Source organism: Carassius auratus, chromosome 34 (genome assembly GCF_003368295.1).
Source record: "Carassius auratus strain Wakin chromosome 34, ASM336829v1, whole genome shotgun sequence".
Classification (NCBI taxonomy): Eukaryota; Metazoa; Chordata; class Actinopteri; order Cypriniformes; family Cyprinidae; genus Carassius; species Carassius auratus.
Genome location: NC_039276.1, coordinates 6,212,897 through 6,226,629, shown reverse-complemented (window position 1 = coordinate 6,226,629; position 13,733 = coordinate 6,212,897). Strand labels below are relative to the sequence as shown.

General features: G+C 36.1%; 3 protein-coding genes across 4 annotated transcripts; 1 reads left to right on the top strand and 2 right to left on the bottom strand.

Annotated features, from left to right (window-relative positions):
- The first annotated feature begins 108 nt into the window (after positions 1-108).
- Positions 109-9,354, top strand: osgepl1 (O-sialoglycoprotein endopeptidase-like 1). 2 transcript variants are annotated; one of them, XM_026217616.1, is made up of 15 exons: positions 109-444; positions 1,756-2,143; positions 2,231-2,435; positions 2,773-2,921; positions 3,105-3,235; positions 3,322-3,393; positions 4,070-4,890; positions 5,032-5,374; positions 7,666-7,838; positions 7,965-8,054; positions 8,388-8,655; positions 8,731-8,828; positions 8,923-8,988; positions 9,056-9,114; positions 9,190-9,354. In XM_026217616.1, exons 1-7 carry the CDS (start codon positions 251-253, stop codon positions 4,152-4,154), a joined length of 1,224 nt encoding a protein of 407 aa, XP_026073401.1. In that variant the 5' UTR covers positions 109-250; the 3' UTR covers positions 4,155-4,890; positions 5,032-5,374; positions 7,666-7,838; positions 7,965-8,054; positions 8,388-8,655; positions 8,731-8,828; positions 8,923-8,988; positions 9,056-9,114; positions 9,190-9,354. The 2 variants fall into 2 exon arrangements, with proteins under 2 accessions (XP_026073401.1, XP_026073400.1); XM_026217615.1 differs by having other exon boundaries at positions 4,070-5,374.
- Positions 9,279-11,492, bottom strand: LOC113053020 (asparagine synthetase domain-containing protein 1-like). Its single transcript, XM_026217614.1, has 3 exons — positions 10,076-11,492; positions 9,811-9,992; positions 9,279-9,703 (listed from the first exon to the last, which is right to left on the bottom strand). Exons 1-3 carry the CDS (start codon positions 11,465-11,467, stop codon positions 9,457-9,459), a joined length of 1,821 nt encoding a protein of 606 aa, XP_026073399.1. The 5' UTR covers positions 11,468-11,492; the 3' UTR covers positions 9,279-9,456.
- Positions 11,354-13,265, bottom strand: LOC113053022 (ASNSD1 upstream open reading frame protein-like). The gene is made up of 4 exons (XM_026217618.1): positions 13,094-13,265; positions 12,906-12,959; positions 11,612-11,687; positions 11,354-11,520 (listed from the first exon to the last, which is right to left on the bottom strand). The coding sequence occupies exons 1-4, from the start codon at positions 13,169-13,171 to the stop codon at positions 11,480-11,482; spliced, it is 249 nt and encodes an 82-aa protein (XP_026073403.1). The 5' UTR covers positions 13,172-13,265; the 3' UTR covers positions 11,354-11,479.
- Between the last annotated feature and the right edge of the window lie 468 nt (positions 13,266-13,733).

Here is a 13,733-nt window from a genome sequence, read left to right as displayed (position 1 = left end):
TGTTTATGCATTAAATTGGCCAAGGCATCTTTTTTTCTCTACTACTATTTATCCTTTTCATTTTAAAGGAAGTCTAACGGAACCCAACTTCGTTTGTTGTGAGTAGGGCGTATTTATATGTAACGCCTTGATCGGACAGATTCATAAATTAAGTTTTACAAGGAACTACATTAAGTCTAGCGGTCTATTGGATTCTTTTGAATTGTTGAAGCGTATGTAGCCTTTGAGATTCCCGTCGAATTAAATCAGCATGCTCCCTCGCGCTCTGAGTGGTGCTGATGTGTGCCTGATGAAGCGCTGCTCGTCACAGGGAGTCTTCAGGACAGGGCGCAGGTTAGTTTTGGGTATCGAGACGAGCTGCGATGAGACCGGAGCGGCTGTGCTGGACGACACTGGACTGATTCTGGGCGAATCTTTGCATTCTCAGAAACTGACACACCTTGAGTAAGGATAGCCACTGGCTTCATAAATAACCTCAGTTGATGATACATAGAACAACACTAACCACGTTTTCATTATGTTAAAGAAACATTTGCAAGGTCTTAAGAAACGAGAAAATTATCATAAAAATGGTCTATATGACCTGTGCACTATACTTCAAGTAGGGTTATTTTAGTGTTGTTTATGAACTAAATCTGTAATATAATCAAACGATTAATCGTGATTAATTGCATCCAAAATATAAGTTTTAGTTTACATGATACATGTGTGGAACATATATTTTTTAAATATTTACATGATTTTACATGTATGTATTCATATTAATATAAATTAAATCATATATAAATATATAATATATAAACAACATATTTTTCTTAAATATGTACATGCATGTGTGTGTCTTTATATATACAAAATACATATACACATCACACGCATATATCACGTAAACAAAAACTTATTTTGGATGTGATTAATCGCGGTCAATCACTTGACAGCACTAATTATATTATAGTATTATATTATATTATCAATATTTTAAACTAGCTTTTATTTTATATTTTTAGTTTTCATATGTTTTATTTTCCTTTATTTTTTTCCGTGTTAGTTTAAGTAATTTTAGTACTTAGACTTATTCACTCAATTGCCAAGGCAACATTTATAAATTTAACTTAAGTTTTTTATCATAGAATTATATTTTGTGTCAGTCTTATTTTAAGAAAAACTATTTAGTTTTAGTGAACAATAACAACACTGACTTATCTTCTTGAGCTATAATAGCTGTGCTTAAGAAACTGATTGAAAGCAAAGTTGTTATTCACTGGAAATATAAGCTGTGGTTACTATTCACTGTTGTTGTGTAGAAAAGAACAGCTTGGACATTCTGCTATGAATTACTTAAGTAATTCATAGCAGAATTACTCAAAAAACTTATCATTTTACTTATTTACTTACCAATTTTCTTACACTAGAGAAGTTCACAGGCTTTTAGACAATAGTGTTACTAATGGCTTGTATGTTGGTTTTACATACCTAATATAAAAACCCTCAAAAAAAATAAAAATAAATAATAATAAAATGTGTGAATTCTGTCATGTAAACAAAAACTGTAATATAATTATATTTTATAAGGGTTTTTTTCATTATGTTCGGCCATTTTCAGATCAGGACTATTTAAGTTAAATCCAGGAATAACAAAAAAGGTGATTTAAAAATAAACTATTTGCCTTATATATTTATATACATAAGATAAGGATATAAATGACTCCGTTAATGGCGTATTATGTGCATTTAATTCCACTCATTCTCTTACAGGACGGGTGGAATTATCCCAACTGTGGCCCAGCGCCTACACAGAGAAAACATCTGTAGAGTTGTCCAGGAGGCCTTGGACAGAAGTGGCATTGAACCCAGTGAACTCACAGCTGTGGCCACAACAGTGAAGCCGGGGCTCGCTCTTAGCTTAGGGATCGGCTTGGATTTCAGTCAGAGGTTTGTGAGACTTCACGAAAAGCCGTTCATCCCTATACACCATATGGAGGCACACGCCCTCACTGTAAGAATGCTACACCCCGTAGACTTCCCTTTTCTTGTGCTCCTTGTCTCCGGGGGTCATTCTCTTCTTGCATTGGCCAAAGGAATAGATGAATTTCTTCTGCTGGGGCAAACATTGGATGTAGCAGCCGGGGACACTTTAGATAAGGTATCACGATATCAGGACAGTTTCAAACACAGTGAGAGCAGCAGGATGTTTGTAATATAAACCATTTATCTTTGCTTTCAATGACAGATTGCTAGAAGACTTTCTCTTAGCAGTCACCCAGAGTGCTCGTCTTTGAGCGGTGGACAGGCCATAGAGCTTCTGGCAAAAGAAGGAGATCGATTCGCTTTTCATTTCAAGTCACCCATGGGGCAGCTCTACGACTGCAATTTCTCTTTTGCTGGTTTGCAAAACCAGGTGACACTGGCAATAAGCAAAAAAGAGAAAGAAGAAGGTACTTTATCTATTCCTTTTAAACAAAAGTTTCCAAAAGCTAGTGAGCTGCCTACATAGATTATATATATATATACACACACACACACACACACATTGTATTTATATAAATGTACAGAACACAAATATTGTGCAAAAATATAGGGTTTTCAGTTAGATTTTAACTATTTTATGGATATATATGTATTCATTCATATTGAAGTATCAATAAAATAGTTAAACACAAATGTGAAAATGTTTTATTTGTATGTGCTGTATATGTTAATTGTAATTGCATAAAATGTGTATTTATATAATCCTAACCACTATTATATAACTGTAATGTTATGTTTCGTCAGGTGTTGAAAAAGGACAGTTATTATCATGCGTCAAAGACATCGCCGCTGCCTCACAACACACCGTGGCGTCTCATATAGTCAAACGAACACATCGTGCCATTTTGTTCTGTAAATCCAAAGGTCTTCTACCACAGCATAATCCAACTCTGGTAAGTTCACAGCACTCCAGGACTCGGTTGAGGCTTTTAATATTAACATTCATTTGAGCTTGGCTTAATCATTGTACAGTTGAAAAACTGTAATGCCTGTGGTGAATTGACATTCTGTGAAAATTCCACTAACCTTTATATCCCAACCAAAACTTCTACTCTTCCACTTGTGCACCTCTGTAGGTTGTTTCAGGGGGAGTAGCAAGTAATGAATACATCAGACGGACTCTGAAAATTGTCACAGATGCCACTGGATTACATCTGCTTTGCCCTCCATCAAAGTTTTGCACTGATAATGGAGTCATGATTGCATGGTAAGAACATAAAATGATGCATATTGCCTCATAGTCTTAATGACATGAATAAGACAGTGACATTTGTTCCTCACTATTGTTGGTAGGAATGGTGTAGAGAGACTAAAGCAAGGAAAGGGGATCATGTCCCACACCGAAGAGGTCAACTATGAACCCAAGTAAGTTCAAATCTGACCCTGGAACACTTAACTGTCAATTTTTCAAAATTGAGATAATACATCATCTGAGATCTGAATAAATAAGATTTCCACTGATGTATGGTTTATAAGGATTGGACAATATTTGGCTAAAATAGATCATTTTTACCCATATAAGGTTTTTTTTTTTTTTTTTTGGTATTGCTACAAATATACCCCAGTGACTTTTTGGTCCAGGGTCACAAATTGTATTTGCTCTGTTAGTAAATAAATTGGATTTATTTACATTTTCAATGCATAATCAATTTTGTAAAAAAAAAAAAAAATAAATCTTATTTTTGTAATCTTTTTTTTTTTTTATGATTTAATTAAGTATTGGCTTTTCATCAACTCACAAACCCCAGTTTGGAAAACCCTAATGTGATGTTTAATGCAAAGTATGGAAAAAAATTTCTATCTCTTTGTATTTTTATATAATTTTGGTACAAAATAAACCTATTCAAATCTATGTGATAAAAAAGTAAGGTAAAAAAGTATTCCAGTTAGATTACCTAAAATGTGTAAAATCGAATATATTACATTACTAACTTCCCTCATATAACTGGAATCAGTAACGGTTTGTAAGTAATCTACCCAGCACTGATTGTACATGTGAAGAGTCTGTTTTGGTGTAATAACATTTTTCCTTTATTTTTAGGGCACCACTTGGATTAGACATTACTTCAGAAGTTAAAGATGCTGCAATCAAAATTCCCCCATTAAAACTGAAGATAAATTCTTGACATTGTGTTGAAAGGACATTTCCTACATATTAATAAATGATTCTTTATTTAAAGAAATTCAAATGGGTCTGTTTTGCATATGCTTTAATTCAAAGTTAATGATGTTATTTCTTTTTAAATCACCTTTTGGTGTGCATGGCAGTTCTTGACCTTTCAGGTATTTTCATTCAACCTTTGTTTTGGGGCATTGTGGCAGGACGTCTGTCCCGTTCTGACTCTGGGGTTGGCAGTTCTGGCCCTCTATCTTAAATGGTGTGGCAAAAGAGCTGGTGTTTCTCTGTCCCCAGTTGCAGACTGACGTTCATTCTCTTTGCCAGTCCTGGTGAGAAATGATATAGCGCAAACATCTGTAAGTGAGATATAGTCCTCATTGCTTTAGCCAGCAATACAGTATCGCTCTGTCATACATAATTCAATTGAAATACCTTTATTATCACGATGAGGCACAGGAGGGCTGCCATTTATCTCCAAACTGCAATGGAGAAAACAGAAAGAAAACAAATTATGCTTGTGAATTATCAAAGGCCTCATATTTTAGCTACTTCATTTTTACTTCATTGCATACTTTAAAATTAAAGCACCTGAGGGATGGATTCCCTGTTCTTCTCTGTCTTTCAAACTCTGCTGTAAACACTTGCGATATTCTGGCATCTTCAGCTAAATTCTCCATATATGTGAGGAGACTTTCTACATTTCGCCAGAAGCTGTCGATGACGATGCTGTGCGAACTTAAAATGTAGGAGGGGATAAAGTATATTATTTAAATTCCAAAATATATTTTTAATTGCAAAATAATAAATCACAATTAACACTATCACAATTAACATTTTATTTATACTATATTTTCATTTATTTATCATTTTTTATTCCATGGCAGAAACAAGCTTCCACAGTTATGAAGGTGCGGACAGTTCTGTCTGACAAAGTGTTTTAACAGACGATCCAGGGGAGACTCGGTCCAGACACCTGACCGAAAAGGAAGCACTCTTGGAATATAGCATCATTTTGGAATCACAGCCTGTAAACGGGTCATAGTTTAACACTAATAGCAATACAAGAGACACAGCAACTCTTGTAAGCAATGTTTACAGAGAAACCCACAGGGGGAATAATGTTCCTGTCTTATGAGTCTAACAGATCAGTGCTGTCTCAAGACAGGAAGTGCTGGCCACTTACCCGCTGGACCAGACCTGTTCTGTCATCGACCGGGAGAAGCTCAGGTACTCAATCTGCTCAGTTTATCCAGTGCCTGTCAGCACGTAGTCAATGGGAAGCTGTTTTTATTGCATTTGGTGCTTCTTCTGTTCTGTCTGGACGACAGCTTTGCAGCGAGAGTGTTACTTACATTCATGGGTGACTGATTGGTTGGATGGAACTGGGTGATCTCTTTTGGGATGGTGTATAATGAGACCAATTTTTATCTGACCCACATATTGCATTTAGTTTGAAGAGGACAGAAGAAGGTCAAGGATGGCCGGGTAGCCCATCTGTTCTGCCATGAGTTTCTGTTGCTTCAGTTTGTCCTGCCAGGGCACACAGAGCTGTTGCACCCTGTTCCCGCACTTCTAGCTGGACACCTGAACACAGGGTGAAGTTCAGAGTTTACTGTGCCAAGGGTTGACTTGAGACTTTATGCAATACGAGAACCATTCTCTGAAATCGTATCCTTCTTATTAAATCTTATAATTCTTTGAAAGTTATCAAGAACAGTACAGGAAATTCAACAACAACAAAATAAGACCCACTTGTTGATATAAAAGCAAGACTAAAAAATGCTAAATTAATAAGGAATGAACTAAAATCAAAGAACAACATTTAAAGAAAGGTGCTTCTTTTTTTGTTTTGTTTTTTGTTTTAGAACATAGATAAAAGTATATATTATTCTAAATAAATTACTAAAACCGTTCATTATATTCATAAACTAAATTCCTATATAAATATTATTCTTACAAATATTATGGTAGTGATTATGCTATTTTCTGACGTTCTGATAATTTATGTTGTTAAAATAACATTCTTTTCTGTAAATGCATTGTCTACTGGTTTATTTAGCTACTTTTCAGTACACCGCATTATATAACACTTAGTACTGTAAGACTGAATGGTAAAGTGCAAATTAACACCTGAGCACTCTTCTGGGTTTGTTATATTGTTACAAGTAAAAATCACACAAGGGTAAAAACATTGGTGTGATGTAAACAACACACACAGCTACAACAAATTAAACTGATAATGGGTGCGCTAGATTTATAGTGTGTGAATAATCAAGCATTGACATTGATCAGTCGTATTGGCGACACGAAGGGGCCCCCAAATAAAATTCTGCTTAGGGCCCCATAAATCTTGGGTATGCGTGTATGCATTTCTCAATGTAACTTCTGTGCCAGAGAGCCTTCATGGTATAATCTGTTTATTTTTATCTGACCGACTTTGTATCGTAATATGCTGGTGGCAACTGGCACGTGGAGCTCTGGTCATAGTTGGGTACCAGCAGACTGATAAAGGAAATTGGTTAAAACCATACATTCCCACAGTCAGCTCCCTCACAATCTGGTGGACCATTCTGTAATCCAGGCGCAAACTGGAGTCAAAGGGAGCCAGAAAAATTATGTTGGGAGCTAAAATTTTCCTGAATTAATTTCTTTTTAAAAACACCCCTCAAAGTTGTCGAATTTAATTTTGTGCTCTTAGCAACCAGTCACGCCCAGTGACGCTTCTGCAACTCTTCAGCTCGACCAATAGATGGCGCTGTTGCACGCGTTTGCGGTCAGGTCAGTGCAATATGCAGGACTAGCTCATGATAGAGTTTGATTAGTATTTTGATTATAATATATTTTTATTATTTTATTTAAAAGCGGCAGTTCAAATTAATAAACATACTTTAAATGAGTCAGAGGCTATTCCATGGACTGAATGTTAATTAGTCAAGTCACCCTAAAAAATACAAACTGTAAGATAAACTTTTCAACATATTAATGTCATATAAAGTATGGTATTCAAAAAAGCAAAAGCACAAAAGACGCGTCTATATTCATGTACAGTCCAAAATGAATCGTATATTATTATAATTTGCATTACATTATATATTAATATATATATATATATATATATATATATATATATATATATATATAATTTGCACGTCTCTGCACATATTTAATAAAGACATAGACAAAAAGGTAATAAAATATATATTACAACTCGACAAGATATATTGCTTTATTTAACAAAATAAATTAAAACGATTCATGTAAATGATTTCGACTTCCTATCACTTATATTTATGAGCTAAGTTAGTTTAGCGGATGTGTGAGTGCTTTAAAACTTTGTGGCACGTACTGCGCATGTGTGGGTCTGACTGAACAAAACAACTTTTACCCAGAAAACGATCTTGGCGAAACCTTTCCAAAGTGTAAAACTTTACGGTTTAACTAACTTTTTTTAAGATCAAATGCAGTAAAAAGATTTTGTCACTTTCATTTTCAACTGACTATGAAAGCTGTTATTTTAGCTGCAGGTTATGGAACAAGACTGCAAAGGGATATCGAGAATGACACTACCGGGAATTTCAAGCATCTGGGCGTCATTGCAAAGCCACTGCTTCCTGTCGGACCATGTGCCCTTATCACACACTGGGTCCAGGCACTGACCAAAACACGATGTGTGGACAAAGTTTATGTGGTTGTGAGTGCATAATAACGGTTTAGTTGTTGTTGTTTTTAAATATGACAATATTCAGCTTTTACAGTCCTTGTTTGAATTGCATGATTATCTTGCACAAAATAATAAACTGTATCATCTTTTGAACAGACGAATGATCTTTACCATGAAGCATTCCAGCAGTGGGCTCAAGAATTCCTCAATGTTAAAATAATCAATGATGGAACAAGAAGAAATGAGGTGAGCAACATGGGAAGGAGCTATTTGTCAATTAAAATATATATATATACACACACACACACACACTGCCGCTCAAAATTTTGGGATCAGTAAGACTTGTAATGTTTTTTAAAGAAATATCTTATGCTCATTAAGGTTGGATTTATTTGATCAAAAATACAGAAAGAAATGTTATAACAATATAAAATAATTGTTTCTTTTTTAATATAGAATTTATTTTTGTGATGCAAACCAGAAAATTTCCATCAGCCATTACTCCAGTCTTCAGTGTCACATGATCCCTCAGAAATTATTCTAATATGCTGATTGTTTTTCAAACAAATGTGTTTGCAGGACAGACATGGTGCTGTTGCCTGTCTTCAGCTACCGGTCAAGTTGTGTGCTGTGGATGAACACTTACTAGTTATCGGAGGGTATAACCTGCATCAGATTAAATAATGCACTCCAGCTAAATGTTTAAAATGGGTTTAAAATTTGGAGGAAAAAAAAAATTTATTCAAAGAGGATTTCAGCCTGAGGAAATTCACAGAGAGGTTCTTTGAAGTGCAAAGTAAAGACAAAGAGAGCAACTTAGTGCTGTCATACCAGTGCAATGATGCAGGTAAACATCCTTTTTTCTTCACTTAAAAAAAGCTAAATATATTGAACTAATTATTAAAACTATTTCCACCTTCAGAAACTTCCAAATATGGGATTCTGGAGTTGGATGAGAACCTTAAAGTACACTGTATGAAGGAAAAACCTATCTTTAGTGAAACAAGTTCACATAATGCAGTAGGTTTTTTTGTATTGTTTGATACAAGATGACATTTCAATTTGTCCTTAATATTAGAGTCAATATCTTTAATGTTTTATCCCCACTTTGCAGTGTCCTTGCTTTTACTTGTTTTCAAGAACCTCACTTCCGCTTTTGGACATTTTTCTCAGTGAGAAGGTACAGTTTATATTTATTTAGCTATTCTATCATGTTATTTTTCGTAATGCAACTCTCTTCCTTGCAGAATGCACCCCTTGAAGAGCGGGATGCACCAGGGACCTTTCTCTCATGGCTCATATTAAGGTTACTTACTGGCATATATTAAGGCATTGTGTTTTTTGACATTCAATTACTTTAATAACCATCGGTTTATTTTAGGAGGCCTGTGTACGTGCACAGGATATCTGGACGATTTGATGTGGGAAATCTTCCATCATACATAGAATGTGACAAATACTTCAAGGACCAACTGCAAAATCCTTCTGTTTATTTAATGTAGTTCAAACATGTAATGACATACAAAATAAAACTTATTGCCATAAATGTGTTAATTGTACTCATTCCCAGTTGCCCAAACCAATCATTTAAGGAGCATATCCATGTTAAAAGAACAGAACCAGAAAAGACACCTGTCAGAATATTAAATTAGGTGGTGAAAAGCCTTTTGCACTTATCTGAGGCCTTTTCATGGCTGTCCTCTAACTTAGCAATTCTGGAGCCGAACTGCATGGCTCTCTTAGGCAAGAGAGCAGAGAGTCCCAATCCCAACTCAATAGCCGCCAACCTCAGTAACAGCTTTTCTCCGACTCCTCTAGGTAGAGACAAGTCAGCCTTCTCAGACACAGGTAGTCCGTTAAGGAAACTGACTACATCTTCATCCAAGTACGGGAATCTGAGATAAAAGAAGAATATGTATTATGTACAATACAATAGCATTTCATTTTTGGTCCAAGTCCTTTAACCTTAAATATTCCTTTAGCTGCACAGTGTAATTCTTGCCTGGCCTCTTTCCCATGGTCCCCAATGATTCGGTCATCCCTTCCAAGATTTCTGGAGGATATTCGTCCCAATTCCATAGCCAGCTCTTTGACGAGTCCTTCCAGCCCTGAGTTCTTATACCGCACCCTGTGTCTGGAGTATCCCGCCAGCTGTTCATCTGCTCCAATGCCAGTCAAAACCACCTGCGAGAACAGGAACATATAATTTTAATACAGTATGACCTAGGACTTCCACAATTCAAGTGCAAACAGAAAAACCAAGTTACCTTTGCTTCTGAAGTATAAAGTTCTTCCAGGCCCTCATTTATGACGCCAGTTCCTCTGGCGGCAAACCAGACGGCACATCCAAGGCTATCATCCAGAACAGTGTCCAAAGGGTGCACCAAATGACAGATGCATTTCTGTCGCATTTCCTTAAGCTCCTCTTGAGTTATGTTAATTTCGATAAAGTTCCACTTGCGCTTTGGACTGAGTTTTTTTAGTTCTTGCAGACCAGCTCTACCGGTTAATCTGTCTGGCACATCAAAGCAGTTAAAGCTCTGTTGATCCAATTGCATTTCATCAGCGTCACAGCCTTTCTTCTTATTTTTCCCTTTCTTCAAAGACTTGGGAGGCACTTTTGGTTCTTGGGTTTTGAAAGCAACATTGAGCAGGTCAATGGGTTTGTCTGCAGGGATGTGCCTATCAGCAAGGACGGCTAATATCATTGAATCAATTCCCCCAGAAAAAAGAATGACAATATCAGCTTTCATATGATTGGGGATCGCCATTTCATCTTGAGCAGGTAGGTACTGTACTCTCTTACGGACTGCCTCACTTAGAATACCAATGAGCGTGCTAACCACTGCTTTCTTTTTAGAGTTTGTTAAAAATCCTTTCAGATTTTCAACAGAGGTTTGAGAAACATTCTGATCTCGTTCAGTTGTAAATGATGAAATGGATATGTTCATTGGACAAATAGGAGAGGTCAGGTAAAGTCCAGAACTATTAACAGTGACAGATCTGGGAAGACCTACGCATTTCGATTCCGGGCTTTCATTTGGCTCTTCACCACTGTGGAAAACCCATGGAAAAAATTCAAATACAAATGGACGTAAAGGTGAAGAGTCTTTAAGGTCAAACCGGTACACTCCACTAGGTGGTACTTCCTGCCATTGGGACTGAATATTATCTACTGGCAGGGAAGCAACTGATGAAAGTGTGAAAGATGTCCCTTCAGGATCAAATTTCCAAAGCAGACTTCTTCTTCCAAAAAAATCTCTCCCAAACCAGATACAGCGCTCTACTTTTTGGTAATATATAAAGGCCCATGGTCCTCTGAGTTGCGATAGTAAAGATAGCATATCTGAGGCACACTGAGCCATTGACAGGTGATGGAGAACAACTTTGGTGTCATTTTCTCCCTGTTCTACTCTCAGACCACCAAATACCTCTCCATTCCAGAGAAGCATGTTTCCATTGTCATCTTGAAGAGGCTGAGGTGTCAAGCATCCTCTCATGTGAAGCACATGTGCAGAGAAAACTAGACTGCCGTTTGAGATTGGCTCTGTAATGTCCCAGCTAGAGTTGGGCCCTCTGTGCTTGAGATTTTCATGGACATGCTTGTCCAGGGGATTATGCGCTGTGGTCAAACTGACCACGCAGCAGATACCGCACATGATCTCAAGGCACTATATATCTCGATATTCTTTTCTCATATTATCCAGATCCTCTATAAGAGACAAGATGATGGTCGTATTAGGAAGCGCTCTAATTGTACAGTTATTATTTGTCATTTATGATTCATTGTTTAGAAATCTTACCTTTACAAGTGCTAAGGGTCTCTCCTTTGTCTGCCAGGAAGAATATATTGCTGTTGGGCTGCAGGGTGTAAACTCTCTGTAAGAATAAGCTTATGAGTACCAGAACATGATATACTAACAAATCTACAATCTAAACAGGAGTAATTATAATACTTCAAAAACGAAATCAGGTCCTATCTTCATCTAAAGGTATGCCATGAGAAGACCGCTGACCTTGAGGTACACTTGGAAATCTCTTCGATTGACATTACATGCAATATTCTCAAGAAAAACATGACATTGTATTATCTGAATCCCAGTGTTTTGGAAAATAGCAATAGATTATATGCATGATGTGTATATAATGTTCTGGTCCTTTTTTCTTTGTTTTTCAAAATTGCTAAGTGTTATGAAACAGTGCAAGCTTATTGAAGAAGATGCTTTTAAAATAACTGGAAATATTGGTTTCAAAGATAATTGATTATACCATTACTGGTTATAGCTTAAGTGTTTTTCATAATATATGGTACAGTGGCATGCGAAAGTTTGGGAACCCCTTGCAGAATCTGTGAAAATGTGAATTTTTACAAAATAAGAGAGATCATACTAAATGAATGTTATTTTTTTTTATTTAGTACTGTCCTGAGTAAGATATTTTAAATAAAATGTTTACATTCAGTCCACAACACAAAAAAATTGCTGAAATAATTAAAATAACCCCATTCAATAGTTTGGGAACCCTTGGTTCTTCATGCTGTGTGCTGTTACCTGGATGACCAATGAATGTCTTTCTGTTTTGTGATGGTTGTGCATGAGTCCCTTGTTTGTTCTGAACAGTTAAACTCAGAACTGTTCTTCAGAAAAATCTTTAAGGTCCTGCAGATTCTTCAGTTTTCCAGCATCTTTTCACACTGAGGACAATTAAGACACTCAAACACAACTATTAAAAAAGATTCAAATGTTCACTGATGCTCCAGAAGGAAACAAGATGCATTAAGAGTTGGGGGGTGAAAACTTTTTTCACAATGAAGATGTGCAAATTTTTCTTATTTTGTTGAAATATTTTTTTTCCCATTTAGTTCTGCCCTTGTAAGCAACAGAAGATACTTGTGTTTCCCGGAACACAAATTAATTAGTATGATCTCTCTTGTTTTTTTTTTTTATTTCTTCACAGATTCTGCAAGGGGTTCCCAAACTTTCGCATGCCACTGTGAAAACTGCAGTTTGTTTTTGTCAGCATCTGCTACTCAAAATGTAAAAATGACCCATATGACAGAATGATTAATAAAACAAGACGAGTAGACAGCATACATACCCTGTTTTTCTTCAAATTGCTCAACTCATCAACGACAATCTTTTGCTCTTTTATCTGTGAATGAATCGTAAATGTTTGCAAACATTAATTAAAAGCATAATTTACTACTACATTTAGTTAACGTACTGCCAATTTTACAAAAAGTTTTAATATTATATAGGCTATACAAAGCATTTTTGAAAGGAAACCTTCTTGTTCAGCTCCTCTTTTTGTGCACGATCTTCTTGAGCTCCAGGTTCCGTTCGCTGGCTGTTTTCAGAGGACATTTTATATCAAAACGCTTCGGAGGATTCAAGGAAACATTTCCACATGCAAGCGGCTCGTTCGTCGAACACAAATGACGTACGCGGGAGAAGCAGGCAGCGACGCGTTAAAAGTACGTCACGTAAATGTTTACCAACTCATGACCCCTCCCCGAGTCTTTGAACAGAATGACAACGATGGTTTTAAGATAGCTACGAGAGACTGGAGAATTTTAACAAATGAATGTGAATGAACGAGTAAGAGAGACCGTGTAAACGGATGGTTTAAATACCTGTAATGTGTCTAGAAAAATAGGATGTAGGTAGAATAGGATGTAGCTACGTTAAATTGTCAAAAATAGCTCACATAGGTCAAATGCAAAAAGTTATTCACCACCAAACAGTTGATATTTGTCTGAACCCGATTTAATCTGATACTATCCTGTCTGTGTTTCTAAAATAATTGAAGGTAAAAAGAAAAAGTAAAAAAATCATATTATAATGTGTTTTTGTTGCAAAGTAAAAGCTGTTTTTTAAATGGAGTTTTATTATTATCTTATACTATCCTTTCTGATGTGCTACCACA